The 22,898-nt window shown below is 39.6% G+C and overlaps 2 protein-coding genes across 2 annotated transcripts in view; one reads left to right on the top strand and one right to left on the bottom strand.

Moving 5' to 3' along the window:
• Positions 1 to 22,898, top strand: part of kif13ba (kinesin family member 13Ba) — a 174,917-nt gene that overhangs the window by 67,801 nt on the left and 84,218 nt on the right. The window contains exon 3 of the mRNA XM_062020844.1: positions 22,023 to 22,035. Within this exon, the coding sequence (XP_061876828.1) occupies positions 22,023 to 22,035 (13 nt within the window). The remainder of the gene's footprint in view (positions 1 to 22,022; positions 22,036 to 22,898) is intronic.
• LOC133665176 (zinc finger protein 862-like) lies at positions 9,494 to 10,434 on the bottom strand. The gene is made up of 2 exons (XM_062070412.1): positions 9,941 to 10,434; positions 9,494 to 9,593 (listed from the first exon to the last, which is right to left on the bottom strand). Exons 1-2 carry the CDS (start codon positions 10,432 to 10,434, stop codon positions 9,494 to 9,496), a joined length of 594 nt encoding a protein of 197 aa, XP_061926396.1.

Genomic DNA, 22,898 nt, shown 5'->3' with positions numbered 1-22,898 from the left:
TTCTTGTCCTGTCCTAAAAATGTCTTGATAGTATTGTCAAAATCTTAAAGCTGTTAACACAAAGGCTGGTTCCATTTTGTCCACTAGCGACGCTGAGATCATTATTCATGCGTTCGTTACGTCTCGTCTCGATTACTGTAACGTATTATTCTCGGGTCTCCCTATGTCTAGCATTAAAAGATTACAGTTGGTACAAAATGCGGCTGCTAGACTTTTGACAAGAACAACAAAGTTTGATCATATTACGCCTATACTGGCTCACCTGCACTGGCTTCCTGTGCGCTTAAGGTGTGACTTTAAGGTTTTACTAGTTAGGTATAAAATACTACACGGTCTAGCTCCATCCTATTTTGCCGATTGTATTGTACCATATGTCCCGGCAAGAAATCTGCGTTCCAAGAACTCCGGCTTATTAGTGATTCCCAGAGCCCCAAAAAAGTCTGCGGGCTATAGAGCGTTTTCTATTCGGGCTCCAGTACTATGGAATGCCCTCCCGGTAACAGTTAGAGATGCTACCTCAGTAGAAGCATTTAAGTCCCATCTTAAAACTCATTTGTATACTCTAGCCTTTAAATAGACCCCCTTTTTAGACCAGTTGATCTGCCGTTTAGGGGGGGCACAGGTCCGGTGGCCATGGATGAAGTGCTTAAGGGTCCAGAGTCGGGACCCGGGATGGACCGCTCGCCTGTGCATCGGTTGGGGACATCTCTGCGCTGCTGACCCATCTCCGCTTGGGATGGTCTCCTGCTGGCCCCACTATGGACTGGACTCTCACTATTATGTTAGATCCACTATGGACTGGACTTTCACAATATTATGCTACTAGACCCACTCAACGTCCATTGCACCGGTCTCCCATAGAGGGGGGTCGGTCACCCACATCTGCGGTCCTCTCCAAGGTTTCTCATTGTCATCCCACTGGGTTGAGTTTTTCCTTGCCCTGATGTGGGCTCTGAACCGAGGATGTGGTTGTGGCTTGTGCAGCCCTTTGAGACACTTGTGATGTAGGGCTATATGAATAAACATTGATTGATTGATAATCAGTGTTGCATTCTGTTCCCATGCTCTACCCGAAATGAACCGAACCATGACCTTAAAAGTGAAAACCGAGGTACGCGCCCAACCGTGATTACGGTGTAGCGTTACACCCCTAATTTCAATGCAAAGTGTTTTTCTTTTTCAGTACATATTTCTCAAATTTCCCCTGAATCAAAGCATCAATTTGTGACTGTGCAACCTTGGCGGTGTTCTACGCTCGACTGAGTGCCGTCTCACTCGCATCCTTCTTTCTGAAGCTGCTTCATCATTGAAGCTGTGGGCTGGAAACTCCCCTGCATCAAATGTCAGAGGAAGAATATTGCCGAGTGGAGCTGAAGCCTTGCAGGTTTATAAAGATAGTGGTTTTGTCACATTTTGTCCGACTTCCCACAAGGAAATGTATGTTTCTTACCTCTGGCTGCATCATCTGTCAGCTCGTTTTTGTCTCGGCGGAAGGAAGGGGGTGAGGTCTTCGGGCTCAGCAAGGGGACTGATTTGGTACACCCCCCGCACCCCCAATCCCCCCTTGCATCTTGACCGACTGACTGGTTTTGCCCCTTTTGTTCACATCACATCAGTGGTCCCCAACCTATTTGTGCCAACAGTCAACCCCTTTGACGGATAATGCTCACTAATACTGACGCACCAAGCCTGGAGTTTATTTCCCAAAGAGAGGATGACAATAGGCCCTTTCCAACCAAAAGCTCAGTGTTCCTGGAACCTACAGTTCTAGTTCTAGGAAGTGTGTGGTTTGTGTTTGCACCACATTTCACAGTTAATGGTCGTTTTTACAAATCAGACTGATGACGTATGAAGGATTGGTTCACTTCAGGGGTGTCCAAAGTGCGGCCCGGAGATAATTTTTTAACGGCCCCACGGCACATTTTAAAAATACGATTGAAAAAAATAAAAAACATTAAAAGTGGTATTTAAAGAGCAAACAGGTGAAATGTAACAAGAAAATGTAGCAATGTTTACTCTAATCACACATAAAGCTGCCATGCAGGCTGTTTCTTTCTTTAAAAAATAATAATGAATCAAAATCAATGTCATTATGAATTATTGACCTATTCAAGGCTCCAATTACGTCACATTAAATATTTTGAGATATATTTTGGGGAAAATGTTGCATATTTTGTGTTTGCCATGTAAAAAAACGAGCTGTTTTCTTTAAAGAAGGGCCTAAAACTAGGGATGTCCGATAATGGCTTTTTGCCGATATCCGATATTCCGATATTGTCCAACTCTTTAATTACCGATACCAATATCAACCGATACCGATATCAACCGATATATGCAGTCGTGGAATTAACACATTATTATGCCTAATTTGGACAACCATGTATGGTGAAAATAAGGTACTTTTTAAAAAATAAAATAAGATAACTAAATTAAAAACATTTTCTTGAATAAAAAAGAAAGTAAAACAATATAAAAACAGTTACATAGAAACTAGTAATTAATGAAAATTAACTGTTAAAGGTTAGTACTATTAGTGGACCAGCAGCACGCACAATCATGTGTGCTTACGGACTGTATCCCTTGCAGACTGTATTGATATATATTGATATATAATGTAGGAACCAGAATATTGATAACAGAAAGAAATGGGGGGAGGGAGTTTTTTTGGGTTGGTGCACTAATTGTAAGTGTATCTTGAGTTTTTTATGTTGATTTAATAAAAAAAAACACCAAAAAAACGATACAGATAATTAAAAAAACCGATACCGATAATTTCCGATATTACATTTTAACGCATTTATCGGCCGATAATATCGGCAGGCCGATATTATCGGACATCCCTACCTAAAACGAACAAACAAAAAACATAAACAACAATAAAACTTATAATTGACAGATCTGAAGTCGATCTCGAGATTATTGTGTTAAAAGTAAACAGTAAAAAAAAAAAATTATAATTTATTTTTTAACACTTTAATGAGTAGGACCCTTTTGGATCCCCTACAATTTTAGTGTGATTAGTTTTTAAGTGTCATTGCTCAAAAAATAATAATGAATTAAAATCAATGGTGTTATGAGTTATTGACCTTTTTAAGGCTCCAATTATTATATAATCTCAAATATCCCACTTAAAAATGTTATTGGGTGAAAATATTGCATATTTTGTGTTTTTTTCATTAAAAAAAAAGGTTTTCTTTGACAAAAAGAGCATACAATTTAAATCTTTAAAAAAATGTATATTGACAGATAGACCTAATGTTGATCTAGAGATTTAAAAACGTGAATAATAACACAAATAATAATACTGAATAATGACACATTTTTTATATTTTTTGGACCAAAACCCTTTGGGGTCCCCAGGGATCAAGCCTGAGTGGAAGCCTAAATGTATATTTTTTATACATATATTGTATTGGTTTTTAAAATAAAAAATATCAAAATGGCCCCTGCTAGCTTTGATTTTTCACTGTGCGGCCCTCAGTGGAAAAAGTTTGGACACTCCTGGTTTACTTTATTTCTACACTGATACCATGTAAATAAACAGACAAAATTAGGTCACAGTTGTTTTCAAAGCAATAATATATTGTATATGATTTTAAAGATGTACCAAATTGTTCATAAAAAGTCAGGCTTTTGTCCGCAATGTCCAACTGTCAGAAAGTCGTCCTCTCAGTAAATGATGAATTCATGAGGGTCCTTATGGTCCACTTAATCTGTAAATAACAATATATACAGTCGTGGGCAAAAGTGTACATACTCTTGTAAAGAACATAATGTCATGGCTGTCTTGAGTTTCCAATAACTTCTACAACTCTTATGTTTTTGTGATAGAGTGATTGGAACACAGTGTTTCCCACACATTCATTTATTTGCCACGAAAGAATTACGTCCGCCACAAATAAAAAATAAAAATAATTTTTTTATTTTTTTATTTTTTTGTCCTGTCCTGCTTCTCAGGCAAATCATATAGTTGATGTAGATGCCCATATCGGCTGTTCAGATTTACTTTACAAAAGAGAAGTGTAGGATACTTCTCTTGTTGCCTTATTTGTATTTGACCACTACTGTTTTCTGTTTATTTGTTACTGACTGTGGCAGGACACCTCTGCCTCTGTTTCACTTTATGTTGCTGGTAAATAAAATGGTTGTAGTAGTAGGCTAAAGTTAAATTATTTAGTATGCACTAATTAAAGGGGCAGAGCTTTAAGAGACATTTTAGCTTTTATATTTTATAAGATATATTTTTTGTAAGAACCACAATTAATAAATATATTTCAGTGAATAACTTATTGTTCAAATCTGTATATAAATATGTACATAAAGTGTTGTAATTATATTGTAAAATGGATGTATGTATGTATGGATGGACGTTTAAAACAAAACTGTTTTTATTAATTAGTAAGTATACATTTTTTGAGCCTTTTTAGAGAAAATCATATCATTGTAGTAAATTATGCAAATTACCCGATGATGTCATGGTGACCACGCCCATAGCCACGCCCCCACCGCCACAGGTATCTTGGCAGTTTATGGGAAAGACTGGAACACATACTTGTTTGTCACAAAAAAACATTCATGAAGTTTGGTTCTTTTATGAATTTGTTATGGGTCTACTGAAAATGTGAGCAAATGTGCTGGGTCAAAAGTATACATACAGCAATGTTAATATTTGCTTACATGTCCCTTGGCAAGTTTCACTGCAAAAAGGCGCTTTTGGTAGCCATCCACAAGCTCCTCTTGACAAAGTTGGTGCAGTTCAGCTAAATGTGTTGGTTTTCTGACATGGACTTGTTTCTTCAGCATTGTCCACACGTTTAAGTCAGGACTTTGGGAAGGCCATTCTAAAACCTTCATTCTAGCCTGATTTTGTCATGATCCGTGGTCCGGATCATGTTTTGTGTTTGTTTTGGACTCCTTTAGTTCCCGTTTGTGCACCTCCTGAGTTTAGTCACCATGGTTACTTATGATTTTCCCCTGCCTCCGTTGTTCGGGACACTCACCTGGCTCTAATCAAGAGACACTATTTAAGCCTGCTTTTGCCAGTCAGTCGGCCTGGCGTCGTTGTTCGGTTCATGTCTGATTCCAAGTTTATGCTAAGTGTTAGCTTCATGCCTCGTATACGTAAGTTTTGTTTATTTCATGCCACAGTTTCATTAGTTCTCTATGTCCATAGTCTTTGCTCCAAGTGCGATCGGCGCGTTGTGCCTTCGCCTTGTTTTCCGTTTTTGTAGTACTTTTGAGTTTTGAGAAGATTAATAAATATGTTCCTACCTTGCACGCCTTGTCCGGAATAGGCCGTTTGCATCCCGGGGGAACAAACCTCGCAGTAAGCTGCAAAAACCCCGCCGTGACAGATTTAGCCATTCCTTTACCACTTTTGACGTGTGTTTGGGGTCATTGTCCTGTTGGAACACCCAACTGCGCCCAAGACCCAACCTCCGGGCTGATGATTTTAGGTTGTCCTGAAGAATTTGGAGGTAATCCTCCTTTTTCATTGTCCCATTTACTCTCTGTAAAGCACCAGTTCCATTGGCAGCACAACAGGCCCAGAGCATAATACTACCACCTCCATGCTTGACGGTAGGAATGGTGTTCCTGGTATTAAAGGCCTCACTTTTTCTCCTCCAAACATATTGCTGGGTATTATGGCCAAACAGTAGCACTATGCATAATCATAATACCAGGGTGTCTAGTGAGGGGCATTTTGTACTCCCTTGTCCCGAAAATCTTGTATTTATAGATCTGTATCACTCTGGACTAACCTGCCTCGATTTCTCGCCGGCATTGAAAGTAAACCGGTTTTTAAAAGGAAAGTAATATTTTATCTGAGTCTGTAAATTACTTTGCTTGTTGATGATTTTTGTTTGGTTTTGTATTGTGTAGTTATATTTATATGGTAATTATTATTCTGTGACTGTAAATTGTTTGCTTATTTGTTTCTGTATTGTGTAGTTATAATTATATGCTTTTACTTGTAATTGTATTGAGGTTGTGGACCCCAGGAAGACTAGTGGGTTGTTGTGGCAACCAGTTAATGGGGATCCTTAATAAAAAATAAAAACAGCTTAATTTTTGTTTCATCTGACATCACATAAACAAAACATAAGACCTTTTGGAGGAAAGTTCTGTGGTCCGATGAAACAAAAATGCCAGGTACTTTTTAGAGCCGGTATAGTACCGAATATGATTCATTAGTATCGCGGTACTATAATAATACCGGTATACCGTACAACCCTAATTCTAATAACACAACAAAAACAAACAAATGTAATAAACAACAAAGAAAACTGTTATTTCCAAAATGGATGGCGCCTAAATGTTTTTGGAACCCTGGTTTACCTGAACTCAGCGTTTTGGAGCCTGAAAAGCCAAAGCGGCGAGAACAGGTTCCGCAGTGGATCCTTTTGAAACGGAGCGCATCACTGTTGACGTGTACACACCAAACTTGTTATTGTTAGCAACACTGGAAGAAACATTTAATTTGCCTTCTGCAACACCTGTTTGTGTGAAAATAAGTGTCGTTTGCAGCATCAACAAGATTCATGTGCCAACTTGTCATTTTGCTGTGGATTTCTGCGGGGGTTTATCGTCAGTCCCTTGGCCCATCTGGCACACATTTGCCAGTCTGCCAGCTCGAGGCGGCTGGTGCCAGCAGTGTACAGATGGAGAGGGAGGCTGGCGGGCAGAATATGTTTCATTGAACATAAATGGCAGCAGATTTATAGGATGGAATCATTTTGAGCAGCTTTTTGCGTGAATTAATTAGACGAATGTTCAGTCTAGCGTCGTACGCATAACGTTTCTTGCACTTAAAGGCCTACTGAAAGCCACTACTAGCGACCACGCAGTCTGATAGTTTATATATCAATGATGAAATCTTAACATTGCAACACATGCCAATACGGCCGGGTTAACTTATAAAGTGCAATTTTAAACTTCCCAGGAAACTTCCGCTTGAAAACGTCACGGTATGATGACGTATGCGCGTGACGTCACGAGGTCAAGGGAAGTGTTTGGACCCAATTCAAATACCTCTGTTTTCTTCGACAAAATTCCACAGTATTCTGGACATCTGTGTTGGTGAATCTTTTTGCGATTTGTTTAATGGACAATGGAGACTGCAAATAAGAAAGTTGTAGGTGCGATCGGTGGAGAGGCGGACTACAGCAACACCAACACCAGGAGGTTGTGTTGTGTTTTGAGCAGGATAGCAGACGCACTACAGTGAGTAAGCCCGCCGCTGCATCTAAGTTAGCTTCTGTTTTTTTAGCTTCGCCAAGCTGAATATTATTAGTCGTGTATTTACATGTTCATGGTTTAATAGTATTTTTGATCTTCTGTCTATCCATCCAGTCAGGTTTTTTTTTTATTTAGTTTCTATCTGCATTTGAGACTGCTATGCTATCACGTTGGCTACGTAGCTAGGTTAGCTTCTATTTTTTTTAGCTTCGCAAAGCTGAATATTATTAATCATGTATTTACATGTTCATGGTTTAATAGTATTTTTGATCTTCTGTCTATCCATCCAGTCAGGGTTTTTTTTAATTTAGTTTCTATCTGCATTTGAGACTGCTATGCTATCACGTTGGCTACGTTGCTAGGTTAGCTTCTATTTTTTTTAGCTTCGCAAAGCTGAATATTATTAATCGTGTATTTACATGTTCAGTCACTGTGAATGTCCATTTCGCGTTCTCGACTCTCATTTTCAAGAGGATATAGTATCTGAGGTGGTTTAAAATACAAATCCGTGATCCACAATAGAAAAAGGAGAGAGTGTGGAATCCAATGAGCCAGCTTGTACCTAAGTTACGGTCAGAGCGAAAAAAGATACGTCCATCACTGCCTCTCAAGTCCTTCACTGTAACGTTCGTCATCTACGAATCTTTCATCCTCGCTCAAATTAATGGGGTAATCGTCACTTTCTCGGTCCGAATCTCTCTCGCTCCATTGTAAACAACGGGGAATTGTGAGTAATACTAGCTCCTGTGACGTCACGCTACTTCCGGTACAGGCAAGGCTTTTTTTATCAGCGAGCAAAAGTTGCGAACTTTATCGTCGATTTTCTCTACTAAATCCTTTCAGCAAAAATACGGCAATATCGCGAAATGATCAAGTATGACACATAGAATGGATCTGCTATTCCCGTTTAAATAAAAAAAATTCATTTCAGTAGGCCTTTAATTTACGTTCCCTAACCTGTATAACAGGGGTGCTCACACTTTTTCTGCAGGCGAGCTACTTTTCAATTGATCAAGTCGTGGGGATCTACCTCATTCATATATATAATTTATATTTACTTATTTATGAAATATATGTTTTTGTTAACAAGTTAAAGGTGTTTAATGATCATGCAAGCATGTTTAACACATATAGTTAATATTGTTAATAAATTAAAGGTGTTTAATGATAATTCAAGAATGTTTAACACATATAGTTAATATTGTTAACAAGTAGGGATGTCCGATAATGGCTTTTTGCCGATATCCGATATTCCGATATTGTCCAACTCTTTAATTACCGATACCGATATCAACCGATATATGCAGTCGTGGAATTAACACATTGTTATGCCTAATTTGGACAACCAGGTATGGTGAAGATAAGGTACTTTTTAAAAAAATTAGTAAAATAAGATAAATAAATTAGAAACATTTTCTTGAATAAAAAAGAAAGTACAACAATATAAAAACAGTTACATAGAAACTAGTAATGAATGAAAATGAGTAAAATTAACTGTTAAAGGTTAGTACTATTAGTGGAGCAGCAGCACGCACAATCATGTGTGCTTACGGACTGTATCCCTTGCAGACTGTATTGATATATATTGATATATAATGTAGGAACCAGAATATTAATAACAGAAAGAAACAACCCTTTTGTGTGAATGAGTGTAAATGGGGGAGGGAGGTTTTTTTGGGTTGGTGCACTAATTGTAAGTGTATCTTGTGTTTTTATGTTGATTTAATAAAAAAAATTACTACATTATATATATACATACTTGCAATGTGTATATAAAACATATTACATATTGTTATGAAGGTTTCTGTTACTACATTATATATATATACTTGCACATATGTATATTGTACATATTACATATTGTTATGAAGGTGTCTGTTACTACATTATATATATATACTTGCAGTGTGTATAGTGTACATATTACATATTGTTATGAAGGTGTCTGTTACTACATTATTTATATACTTGCAGTGTGTATATTGCACATATAACATATTGTTATGAAGGTGTCTGTTACTACATAATATCAGGGGTGCAAACTAACTTTTTGACCAACTCGCCAAGTGGCTAGTAGGTGAAAAAACATACTCGCCAACCATATTTTTTACTCGCCAAATGCCAAAACAAACTATTTCCTTTACCATTGTATTCCGCCATGTAGAAGTGTTCACGTCACATTAAAACCAATTCTACAACCAACCAGGGGCCACAGTATAGTATATAGAGTATATAGATTCTTTTTTTTACTATCCTATGAAACTAGAAGCAGGACAATGTACTTTACAAAGAGCTTGCCGGTCTCGCGGTTCCTGTAGGTTTTGCCCACGGACAGCCCCTTTTTCTCATCCAAGCTTAAAAGAAAGAGAGTATAAAAACATTCAAACAATTGAACTCAAACAGCTATACTTTCTAGTGCATAATGCATAAATGTCAGCCACGTTGCAGGAATAACAAAAGCAATATATGATTAGCTATTTACCAATTTTAAATCCCCAGACATGGCATGAAAATATATCAGCAGCACACTGCTACCACTATCATTAAACTATCCAATCCTGCCACTGTAACATTACATCCAGACATCAAACTATATATCAACACTGTCACTGTCGATGTGTAACCACAATCATTAAACTGTCACTTTACATCCATGGCATTTGTAATGTAAATATAAACACAGGACACAGCTAACAATTACCTGCATTGCCAGACGTAGTCGGTGATGGGTCGACCTTTCTTGGCGATGGCGTGCGCATTTCGGAAAAGAAGCTTCATCTTCTGGGTGTTTACGTCCGAGAGTTTAGTGAGAACTTGCACCGAGGGCGCTTCATGGAGTGGGGCAGACTTGGCTTGCTTTATTTTCATATTTTTGTCGTGGTTGCGAGTGCCTTCATGTGATATTATACTTTCAACTTTCATCGAGGAGCAGCCCACAACAAAGTGACTCGCCTGACTTTTTTTGTCCTTTCCAAAAGTTGTGCACACAGTGCAAAACATGATGTTGTTCTTGACAGTCAGCCAGTCGCGTTTTTTCCCTGCATCGTCGTATAGCCACTTCGTCTGAAACTTTCTCCCCCCAGTTCCAGCGCTGGTCGGTTTGGGTTTCGCAGCATTCGCATCGCGACCCCCCTCCTCCTCCTCCTCCTCCTCCGTCCGTGCCTTTTTAGCTATGGGTTTCAGGAAGCGCCACATAACGATAAGATTTATAGGCTTAAGGCTAGGAAGAATGATTGTTAGCTATTAAGACTCGAGTAACGTTACCGGTACACTCTGTGACTGTCGCCTGAGAGATATCCCTGTAGTGCGCGCTCTAAGCTAACTACTAGGCTAGCTAACTGCCGTCTCTTAGCAACTAGTCTACGGAACGTCGAACGTGACATCACAACAAATATGTGCTTGGTAAAATAATGATCTCCGTGTTGCTTTAGGTACCGGTAAGCGCTGCATTATTGCTGTTGTGAACCTCACTTTTTCAACTCGCCAGCGTGGCAAGTTAGGCAAATATTTTACTCGCCAAAGCTAAAAATAGCTCGCAAATGGCGACTGGCGAGTGCTAATTTGCACCCCTGCATAATATATATACTTGCAGTGTGTATATTGCACATATTACATATTGTTATGAAGGTGTCTGTTACTACATTATATATATACTTGCAGTGTGTATATTGTACATATTACATATTGTTATGAAGGTGTATGTTACTACATTATATATATACTTGCAGTGTGTATATTGTACATATTACATATTGCTATGAAGGTGTCTGTTACTACATTATATATATATACTTGCAGTGTGTATATTGTACATATTACATATTGTTATGAAGGTGTCTGTTACTACATTATATATATATACTTGCAGTGTGTATATAAAACATAGTACATATTGTTATGAAGGTGTCTGTTACTACATTATATTAGGGCTGCAACTAACGATTAATTTGATAATCGATTAATCTGTCGATTATTACTTCGATTAATAATCGGATAAAAGAGACAAACTACATTTCTATCTTTTCCAGTATTTTATTGAAAAAAAAACAGCATACTGGCACCATACTTATTTTGATTATTATTTCTCAGCTGTTTGTACATGTTGCAGTTTATAAATAAAGGTTTATTTAAATTTATTTTATTTTTTTATGTTATTTTATTTTTTAAAGCCTCTGCGCATGCGCATAGCATAGATCCAACGAATCGATGACTAAATTAATGTCAAAACGAGGACTGTGGTGCAGTTTCCTGCGTGGGTTGCTTTCCCGAGATGCAAACGAACTGACGCAAACATGGCGTGGAGGTAAAAACATGATTTTATTCTACACTATCAACTCAAACAAAAGGTACAAACAAAAGGCGCTCACAGAGGAGGTAAAAAACTTGACTAGGAAAACAAAAGGCGCGCACAATGGCGGAGAACTATGAACATTAAACAAACAAAAACTTACGTGACAAGAGATGAAACAAGAACTAACGTGACAAGGAACTGTGGACATGGCATGAATGGGTGATGTCGCCAGGACGAACAACAGAAACAGAAAAGCCTATATAGTGACATGATAAGTGAAAACAGGTGCGTGACTAACTGTGAACAGGTGCGTGACATGACTGTGAAAACGTGAGACAGGTGTGTGTGAGTCCAAACGTGGAACAGGTGAAACTAATGGTTGCTATGGTGACAAACAAAACCAGGAAGTGAAACCAGGAACTAAGGAAGTGTCCAAAAAACAAAACAGCACATGGCCAAACAAAAACATGAACACAGACATGACAGAACCCCCCCCTTACGGACAGATCCCAGATGTCCAAAAACAAAAAACAGGGTCAAGAGTCATGGGAGGGGGGGAGGGGGACATGGCGGTGGATCGCCAGACCAGGTGTCCCCGAATCCACCGGGGCAGAGTCAGGTGGCGGCGGCGGGTAGACCGCCGCTGAACCTGACGAGGTGGGCGACCTGGGAATGGCCACATTCGTGGCAGACGAGGAGGTCGGCGCACCTGGCGTGGCGGACGCCCATGGAATGGCCACATCCTTGGCCGACGAGGAGGTGGGCGCGTTGTCGTGGCAGGCGGCGAAGCTTGGCGTGGTGCGTCAGGCGGCGAAGCTTGGCGTGGTGCGTCAGGCGGCGAAGCTTGGCGTGGCGGGTCTTGACGAGGGTCTTGGTCTTGGCATGGGTCTTGGTCTTGGTCTTGGCGAGGGTCTGGGTCTTGGTCTTGGACTTGGTGTGGTTGGTCTTGGTCTTGGACTCGGCGTGGTTGGTCTTGGTCTTGGCGTAGTTGGTCTTGGACTTGGTCTTGGTGTGGCTGTGCTTGGACTTGGTCTTGGTTTGGGTCACTTGGCGGGTCTCGGTCTTGGTCACTTGGCGGGTCTTGGTCTTGGCTTTGGTCTTGGCGTGGGACAGCCACGGGCGGCACTTGGCGGCGTGGGGCAGCCACGGGCGGCACTTGGCGGCGTGGGGCAGCCACGGGCGGAACTTGGCGGCGTGGGGCAGCCACGGGCGGCACTTGGCGGCGTGGGGCAGCCACGGGCGGCACTTGGCGGCGTGGGGCAGCCACGGGCGGCACTTGGCGGCGTGGGGCAGCCACGGGCGGCACTTGGCGGCGTGGGGCAGCCACGGGCGGCACTTGGCGGCGTGGGGCAGCCACGGGCGGCACTTGGCGGCGTGGGGCTGCGACTGGCGGCGCTTGGCGGCGTGGGGCTGCTACTGGCGGCGCTTGGCGTGGAGCAGGTACTGGCGGCGCTTGGCGTGGAGCAGTTACTGGCGGCGCTTGGCGTGGAGCAGGTACTGGCGGCGCTTGGCGTGGAGCAGGTACTGGTGGCGCTTGGCGTGGAGCAGGTACTGGTGGCGCTTGGCGTGGAGCAGGTACTGGTGGCGCTTGGCGTGGAGCTGGGCGTGGAGCAGGTGCTGGTGGCGCTTGGCGTGGAGCAGGTACTGGTGGCGCTTGGCGTGGAGCTGGGCGTGGAGCAGGTGGATCTTGGCATGGACGAAAAACTGGTGGTGGTGGCCGTGCTGGTGGCTGTGGCTTGGCAGGTCGAAAGACAGGTGGTGGGGGTCGTGCTGGAGGCTGTGTCTTGGCGTGACGAAAGACTGGTGGTGGGGGTCGTGCTGGTGGCTGTGGCTTGGCAGGTCGAAAGACAGGTGGTGGGGGTCGTGCTGGAGGCTGTGGCTTGGCGTGACGAAAGACAGGTGGTGGTGGTGGCCGAGCTGGAGGCTGTGGCTTGGCATGGCGATGCTGACCCACCCCACCTGAACAATTCCCAGCCCTAGCCCCCCCCTCAAGGAGCGGATCCCAGACGCGCTCCCCGCGGTCTGGAACCGTCTTTTGGGGTGGGCGGAGGGGGTTCAGGAGGAGGGCAGAATCCTCCCCTCTAAATTGTCCAAAATGTCTTTCTTGTACCTGGGATCTTGTGGGTGAAAAAAAAAAGTGTGACTTGGGCGTGGCTTGAGTCCTGGGGGGCGGGGCATGGAATTTGGGTGGCTTGGATTGACAGGATCTGATTTCTAAAAACATGTCCTGGTAATGTCTTATCATGTTTTTAGAGTCTTTGGCTGGAGGCGGATGATCAAAAGAAAAAGAGTTCAGAAAAAAAAAATCCTGGTCTGTGATGTCATCCTCTGGTGATGGCGTGACGTCATCCTGGAGCAGCGGGGCTGGCAGCAGCCTGCTTCCGCCCGGAGTGGGAGGAGCTTGCGGGAGTGACGCGTCCTGCCGGCTCGGAGAAGCTCTTCCTGATGGCTTCCGCTTTTGCCGGCGCTTCCGGGAATGGAGCGACGCGCCAACGTCGTCGGGCCACACGGAGCTTATCGGAATAAGTTTTCCGCTTGGACCCCACATGAGGTCTTGATCGGCCATGGCTCCTAGTGCCTCCCACTTTCCTTCCTCCATCGATTGCCAGTCGTTTGCGGGATAGCTTCTTGCTGGCGACATACTGTCAAAACGAGGACTGTGGTGCAGTTTCCTGCGTGGGTTGCTTTCCCGAGATGCAAACGAACTGACGCAAACATGGCGTGGAGGTAAAAACATGATTTTATTCTACACTATCAACTCAAACAAAAGGTACAAACAAAAGGCGCTCACAGAGGAGGTAAAAAACTTGACTAGGAAAACAAAAGGCGCGCACAATGGCGGAGAACTATGAACATTAAACAAACAAAAACTTACGTGACAAGAGATGAAACAAGAACTAACGTGACAAGGAACTGTGGACATGGCATGAATGTGTGATGTCGCCAGGACGAACAACAGAAACAGAAAAGCCTATATAGTGACATGATAAGTGAAAACAGGTGCGTGACTAACTGTGAACAGGTGCGTGACATGACTGTGAAAACGTGAGACAGGTGTGTGTGAGTCCAAACGTGGAACAGGTGAAACTAATGGTTGCTATGGTGACAAACAAAACCAGGAAGTGAAACCAGGAACTAAGGAAGTGTCCAAAAAACAAAACAGCACATGGCCAAACAAAAACATGAACACAGACATGACAATTAATCGGCAACTATTTTTATAATCGATTAGTTGTTGCAGCCCTACATTATATATATACTTGCAGTGTGTATATTGTACATATTACATATTGTTATGAAGGTGTCTGTTACTACATCATATATATACTTTCATTGTGTATATTGCACATATTACATATTGTTATGAAGGTGTCTGTTACTACGTTATATACGTATATACTTGCAGTGTGTATATTGTACATATTACATATTGTTATGAAGGTGTCTGTTACTACATTTTATATATATATATATATATATATATATATATATACTTGCAGTGTGTATATTGTACATATTACATATTGTTATGAAGGTGTGTCTTACTACATTATATATATATTTGCAGTGTGTATATAAAACATATTACATATTGTTATGAAGGTGTCTGTTACTACATTATATATATACATACTTGTAATGTGTATATAAAACATATTACATATTGTTATGAAGGTTTCTGTTACTACATTATATACATATATACTTGCACATATGTATATAAAACGTATTACATATTGTTATGAAGGTGTCTGTTACTACATTTATATATATATATATATATATATATATATATATATATATATATATATATATATATATATATATATATATATACCGGTGTATATATATATATATATATATATATATATATACTTGCAGTGTGTATATTGCACATATTACATATTGTTATGAAGGTGTCTGTTACTACATTATATATAGACTTGCGGTGTGTATATTGGATATTTTACATATTGTTATGAAGGTGTCTGTTACTACATTATATATATACATACTTGTAATGTGTATATAAAACACATTACATATTGTTATGAAGGTTTCTGTTACTACATTATATACATATATACTTGCACATATGTATATAAAACGTATTACATATTGTTATGAAGGTGTCTGTTACTACATTATATATATATATATATATATATACTTGCAGTGTGTATATTGCACATATTACATATTGTTATGAAGGTGTCTGTTACTACATTATATATAGACTTGCGGTGTGTATATTGGATATTTTACATATTGTTATGAAGGTGTCTGTTACTACATTATGTATATATTTGCAGTGTGTATATAAAACATATTACATATTGTTATGAAGGTGTCTGTTACTACATTATATATATACATACTTGTAATGTGTATATAAAACATATTACATATTGTTATGAAGGTTTCTGTTACTACATTATATACATATATACTTGCACATATGTATATAAAACGTATTACATATTGTTATGAAGGTGTCTGTTACTACATTATATATATATATATATATATAACGTAATATATATATAACGTAATATATATATAACGTAATATATATTGTTATGAAAGTGTCTGTTACTACATTATATATATACTTGCAGTGTGTATATTGCACATATTACATATTGTTATGAAGGTGTCTGTTACTACATTATATATAGACTTGCGGTGTGTATATTGGATATTTTACATATTGTTATGAAAGTGTCTGTTACTACATTATATATATATACTTGCAGTGTGTATATTGTACATATTTTTATGAAGGTGTCTGTTACTACATTATTTATATACTTGCAGTGTGTATACAAAACGATGGCCGAAATTTTCAAGCGCTTTTTATCATCTTTAAAATCCCCCCCCAAAATTAAAAAAACGTGTGTTCTCATCTCTCATAATGAGTGTGAACGATAGGCAAAATTCCCCCCCAAAAAAGCGCAGTTCCCTTTTACCACTTCTAAACCGGTCATAATTTCTTCCAGCAGAGAAAAAAAACGGCAGAGGGCTTTATTTACATCGCAACTTTTAAAAAAAAAAACTAAACACTTGAGCTTGAAACTTCAAGTGCAAGAACTGAACATTCTTGATTGAACACCAGGGTTGTCAAATTAAGAGTGCGGTTTAAGAAGCACGCAGCAATGATTTTCAGATGCTTCATAATGCTGTGAACTCCCAATCTTGACTTGATTACTTGGGGAGTTGTGGTCAGCCGAGGAATTTCCACTCGTGTCTCAGGTTCCTTTAGATATCCGCCGCATGGCTATACGTCTCCGTCTTGGTGTAATGTCCCACTAACGACCTTCAGTCTGTCAGAGAAACCAGCCGTCAAAAAATGCCCCGCTTGAAAACACCGTTGGCGTTCGTAAAATGTCGATGCACGTTATCTTTCCCGACGACGATGGCTCATTTTAAAGCTCACCGGCCAATTAGCATCGATGCAAATGAGACATTAGTGTCCGGCAGCAGTCGTTAATGAGTGCCAGAAAATTGCACGCGTGTACGTTGATGTCTGCAGGGGTTTTTTTTGTGTTTTGCGCACACAGACATAACAAAATAATAATATATGCGACATTGCATTAAATCAGACCTGGGCAAATTAAGACCCAATTTCAATGGTTGGAATCTGCGCTTTTGCATGATATACTAGTTACTATGGTAATCTAATTAGTTACTATGGTAATCTAAGTCAGTGGTTCTCAACCTTTTTTCAGTGATGTACCCCCTGTGAATTTTTTTTTAATTCAAGTACCCCCTAATCAGAGCAAAGCATTTTTGGTTGAAAAAAAGAGATAAAGAAGTAAAATACAGCACTATGTCATCAGTTTCTGATTTATTAATTGTATAACAGTGCAAAATATTGCTCATTTGTAGTCGTCTTTCTTGAACTATTTGCAAAAAAAGATAGGTTTTTATTTATATTTATAAAGGATTTTTGAATTGTTGCTATTTTTTAGAATATTAAAAAAAAATCTCACGTACCCCTTGGCATACCTTTAAGTACCCCCAGGGGTACGCGTACCCCCATTTGAGAACCACTGATCTAAGTAATCTAAGCTGTTCAGACGAGGTACCAAGCAGTGTGGGTGGGGAGCGTTTCCACAGAGTGTCAGCCTGAAATGCGGGTGTCAGGGACAGACGCGGAAGGAGATTTTCACAACAGAGTTCTAAAGCTTAGTGTTATATTATATATGTCAGATCATAGGTGGGGTTTTTTTTACCATTCGTGTTCATATTTCGCTGTTTGTCGCATTTTTGTTGCATTTCGCTTGATTGTAAAATATGTCGATCGAAGGGGGTGTGACGTTCATATGTTGTTAATATTCAGTGTTTTATCGCTCATAGTTAATATTGTAAATCCCACATTCTTTATTTTCATGTACATTCTGGGTGTCTCATTCAGTAAAAAAATGTAATATTTAATGTTGCTTTAAATCAGACCTGGGAAAATTAAGGCCCGATTTCAATGGTTGGAATCTGCACTTTTGCATGATATACTAGCTTGTTTGTTTTTTCATTCATTTTTTATTCATCTCCTTCATTGATGTGCATCTTTGATAGACAATTTTACCACAATTATTCAGTTATACAGTGACACACCAATGCCTGAGAAGGAGCAGGATGAAGAAAAATCTTATATTTTCCTGCCCCCTTCAACATAATGCGTAGTCTTACTTAAAGGCCTACTGAAACCTACTACTACCGACCACGCAGTCTGATAGTTTATATATCAATGATGAAATCTTAACATTGCAACACATGCCAATACGGCCGGGTTAACTTATAAAGTGACATTTAAAATTTCCCGGGAAATATCCGGCTGAAACGTCGCGGTATGATGACGTATGCGCGTGACGAAGTCAGAGTAACGGAAGTTATGGTACCCCGTAGAATCCTATACAAAAAGCTCTGTTTTCATTTCATAATTCCACAGTATTCTGGACATCTTTTGCAATTTGTTTAATGAACAATGAAGGCTGCAAAGAAGACAGTTGTAGGTGGGATCGGTGTCTTAGCAGCGGACTACAGCAACACAACCAGGAGGACTTTGTTGGAGAGCAGACGCGCTAGCCGCCGACCTCACCTTGACTTCCTACGTCTCCGGGCCGCCAAACGCATCGGGTGAAGTCCTTCGTCCTTCTGCCGATCGCTGGAACGCAGGTTAGCACGGGTGTTGATGAGCAGATGAGGGCTGGCTGGCGTAGGTGGAGAGCTAATGTTTTTAGCATAGCTCTGTGCGGTCCGGTTGCTAAGTTGCTAAGTTAGCTTCAATGGCGTCGTTAGCACAGCATTGTTAACCTTCGCCAGCCTGGAAAGCATTAACCGTGTATTTACATGTCCACGGTTGAATAGTATTGTTGATTTTCTATCTATCCTTCCAGTCAGGGGGTTATTTTTTTGGTTTCTATATGCAGTTAAAGCACGATGCTATCACGTTAGCTCGTAGCTAAAGCATTTTGCCGATGTATTGTCGTGGAGATAAAAGGCACTGAATGTCCATTTCGCGTTCTCGACTCTCATTTTCAAGAGGATATAGTATCCGAGGTGGTTTAAAATACAAATCCGTGATCCACAATAAAAAAAGGAGAGAGTGTGGAATCCAATGAGCCAGCTTGTACCTAAGTTACGGTCAGAGCGAAAAAAGATACGTCCATCACTGCCTCTCAAGTCCTTCACTGTAACGTTCCTCATCTACGAATCTTTCATCCTCGCTCAAATTAATGGGGTAATCGTCACTTTCTCGGTCCGAATCTCTCTCGCTCCATTGTAAACAACGGGGAATTGTGAGGAATACTAGCTCCTGTGACGTCACGCTACTTCCGGTACAGGCAAGGCTTTTTTTTATCAGCGAGCAAAAGTTGCGAACTTTATCGTCAATTTTCTCTACTAAATCCTTTCAGCAAAAATATGGCAATATCGCGAAATGATCAAGTATGACACATAGAATGGATCTGCTATTCCCGTTTAAATAAAAAAAAAATCATTACAGTAGGCCTTTAATGGTATATAAACCAATAATTACATCCAAATATAACGAAAACAAACAAAAAAAACACAAGTGCAAAACTTCATAAAGTACAAACCGAACAAAAAAAACAAAAGAAGTAATATACACCTCACGGGATGATACAAAACAAATACAAAACCAGGCAAAAAATAATAAATGTAAAGCAAAATGTAAACACTTATGGCTGTCCATATGATTTTATTGTTCTGTCTTTGTATAATTTTTTCAATTGGAATATATTTTTACAATCTTTTATCTCATTGTAAAGAGAATTCCATAGTTTAACCCCCACCACTGATATGCCCACTATGGTAGTCTAACTAGTTACTATGGTGATGTAAGTCACAGCGGCTCAGACGAGGTACCAAGCAGTGTGGGTGGGGAGCGTTTCCACAGAGTGTCAGCCTGAAATGCGGGTGTCGGGGACAGAGGCGGAAGGAGATTTTTACAACAGAGTTCCAAAACTTACTGATATGTCAGATATATCACATTGTAGGTGTTTTTATTTTTTTACCCGTCACGTTCATATTTCACTGTGTTTGTTGCATATTTGTTGCGTTTCGCTTATTGTAAAATATGTCGATGGAGAGGGGGTGTGACGTTCATATGTTGTCAATATTCAGTGTTTTATCGTTCATAGTTAATATTGTAAATCCCACATTCTTTATTTTCATGTACATTCTGGGTGTCTCATTCAGTAAAAAAATTTAAAAAATTCCATTCTGTTTTTGAGGCGGTCTGTCATAACGTTTTTAGCATTCAATCAGACATTATTGTGAGGTTTTGTATTAGTGTTCCTAAAAATAGATATGCCGGCCCCCAGACACAATTTTTTTCTCTAAATTTGGCCCCCGAGTCGGAATAATTGCCCAGGCCTGATATATCAGATACTTCAGATAGTAAGTGTTGTTGTTTTTTACCCTTTGCGTTCATATTTCGCTGTGTTTGTTGCGTTTTGCTTGATTGTAAAATATGTCGATGGAGAGGGGGTGTGATTTTCATATGTTGTCAATATTCAGTGTTTTATCGCTCATAGTTAATATTGTAAATCCCACATTCTTTATTTTCATGTACATTCTGGGTGTCTCATTCAGTAAAAAAAATTTAAGGCGGTACGTAAGGTTTCCCACACATTCCCACCACGAAAGAATTACGTCCGCCACAAATAAAAAAAATTTAAAAAATTTAAAAAAAAATTATTATTTTTTTTATTTTTTTTTGTCCTCTCCAGCTTCTCAGGCAAATCATATAGTTGATGTAGATGCCCATATCGGCTGTTCAGATTTACTTTAGAAAAGAGAAGTGTAGGATACTTCTCTTGTTGCCTTATTTGTATTTGACTTTATTAAATGTATTTATATTAGAAACACAACATGTGTATATAACAAAGGGTGCAAAGTCTGCAGGCAGTAGGAAACACATGGTTAAGTGTAGGGAGTAAAACTGATGGCAGTCTAAAGTTCAAGATTTTTGGAGCTCTTTGTTCAGTGGATCAGATGTTTGATGAAGCTCTGTGTCTATCTACCACCACTACTGTTTTCTGTTTATTTGTTACTGACTGTGCCTCTGTTTCACTTTATGTTGCTGGTAAATAATATGGTTGTAGTAGTAGGCTAAAGTTAAATTATTTAGTATGCACTAATTAAAGAGGCAGAGCTTTGAGACATTTTAGCTTTTATATTTTATAAGATATATTTTTTGTAAGAACCACAATTAATAAATATATTTCAGTGAATAACTTATTGTTCAAATCTGTATATAAATATGTACATAAAGTGTTGTAATTATATTGTAAAATGGATGGATGGATGGATGGACGTTTAAAACAAAACTGTTATTATTAATTAGTAAGTATACATTTTTTGAGCCTTTTTAGAGAAAATCAAATCATTGTAGTAAATTATGCAAAGTACTCGATAGCCACGCCCATAGCCACGCCCCCACTGCCACAGGTATCTTGGCAGTTTATGGGAAACACTGGTACGTCATAAAGTTTTTAGCATTCAATCAGACATTATGGTGAGGTTTTGTATTAGTGTTCCTAAATAGATACACCGGCCCCCAGACACATTTTTCCCCCTAAATTTGGCCCCCTGAGGCAAAATAATTGCCCTAGCCTCTTTATGCCAGCCTAGGTACCACCTCCTGCCACCCCGCCCTGGAGATACACTCGGCAACGTTTGTTGTGACACGCCGACCGACAACCAGGAGTAAACATGCACAAAACACAAGCATACCCACGCAAAGGTCAAGCGGTGGGTGGTAAAGGGGAAAAAAAAGGAGTCACGCCTTAAGCTCGCAGCCATGCCGCTTGTCAGGCCGTGTCTATTTTTGGTGGCGTTTTCTCCTCTTATTAGAATGACACGTGTCTGTGTTTCCTTTGCCGTGTCCTCGCTAATCTGCGTGAAATGTCCTCTGCTTCTCTCTCCACATGCTCCTGCGCACCGTGACCGCACGTGGCCTCGCCAGGAATCAGTCCAAGGTAACGGCGACTTTGACTCTCGTGCTAATTCGGTGTCCGTGAGTCACGGGCACCTCCCACAAAGGCCCTGCTTGTGTTTCCCTGGCTCCCTTTGGAAACACGTGTGAAGAAAACATCCTAGTCTTGTGTTTTGTGTTCAATTTAACGTACAGTAGCCATCCACCGGGGCCACAGGTGAGCCGGAGCCTATCTCAGCTGATGACGTGAGAGGTCTTCTACACCTCTCGCAATAAACACGCAATAGTCAAACTGTTGAATGGCATTTAAAAATCTCCGCTTTGTCTTATTTCTAGTCGGATCTTGAGCCGTTCTTTCCAAAGAACCGTTCAAAAGACTGGCTTTCTTATAGTTAGTATTTTTAACTATTGAAATGATCAGAATCATTTAATTCACACAAATATTACTCTATTATTCTGAAATATCAGCTATAATTTTATTTCTGTTTGTATTCTCATTGTAAACATTCCATAAGGCGGTGCAATATTTCTACGCTAGCATCACTAGTTTGAATTCTGAAGTTTCCCCACCTAAAAAAAATTGCATTTTAACAATATAAAAAAAATATAAATAATATTTAAAAAAAACATGCATCAATGGATTGAAAAAATTATGATTACAGCTACAATAAAAATTAGGACATGATAAAAATGTGAGTACAAAATTGTAGTACCATACATGGTTTGTGTAAACTTGAATTCATACCTTTTAGAATAGTTAAGCCAAAAAGTTATTTAAATAATAAAAAAAATATATATATATTAAATAGAATTGAAAGATAATAATAATTTTTTAAAAATTATATATTTGTACATTTTTGTATTTAAAAAAAAAAAAAAGTAAATCCAAATGCTGCTAAATTTCCT

This window comes from Entelurus aequoreus, linkage group LG02 (assembly GCF_033978785.1).
Source record: "Entelurus aequoreus isolate RoL-2023_Sb linkage group LG02, RoL_Eaeq_v1.1, whole genome shotgun sequence".
NCBI lineage: Eukaryota > Metazoa > Chordata > Actinopteri > Syngnathiformes > Syngnathidae > Entelurus > Entelurus aequoreus.
Note: the sequence above shows the minus strand (reverse complement) of the source record. Positions and strands in the feature narration are given on the sequence as shown.

What these genes read in the sequence shown, in the direction of transcription:
- LOC133665176 (XM_062070412.1), bottom strand. Translation starts at nt 10,434, where the DNA reads ATGTGGCGCTTCCTGAAACCCATAGCTAAAAAGGCACGGACGGAGGAG. An exon ending in GACTACGTCTGGCAATGCAG is followed by an intron (nt 9,594 to 9,940) that starts GTAATTGTTAGC and finishes CTTTCTTTTAAG; the next exon opens with CTTGGATGAGAAAAAGGGGC.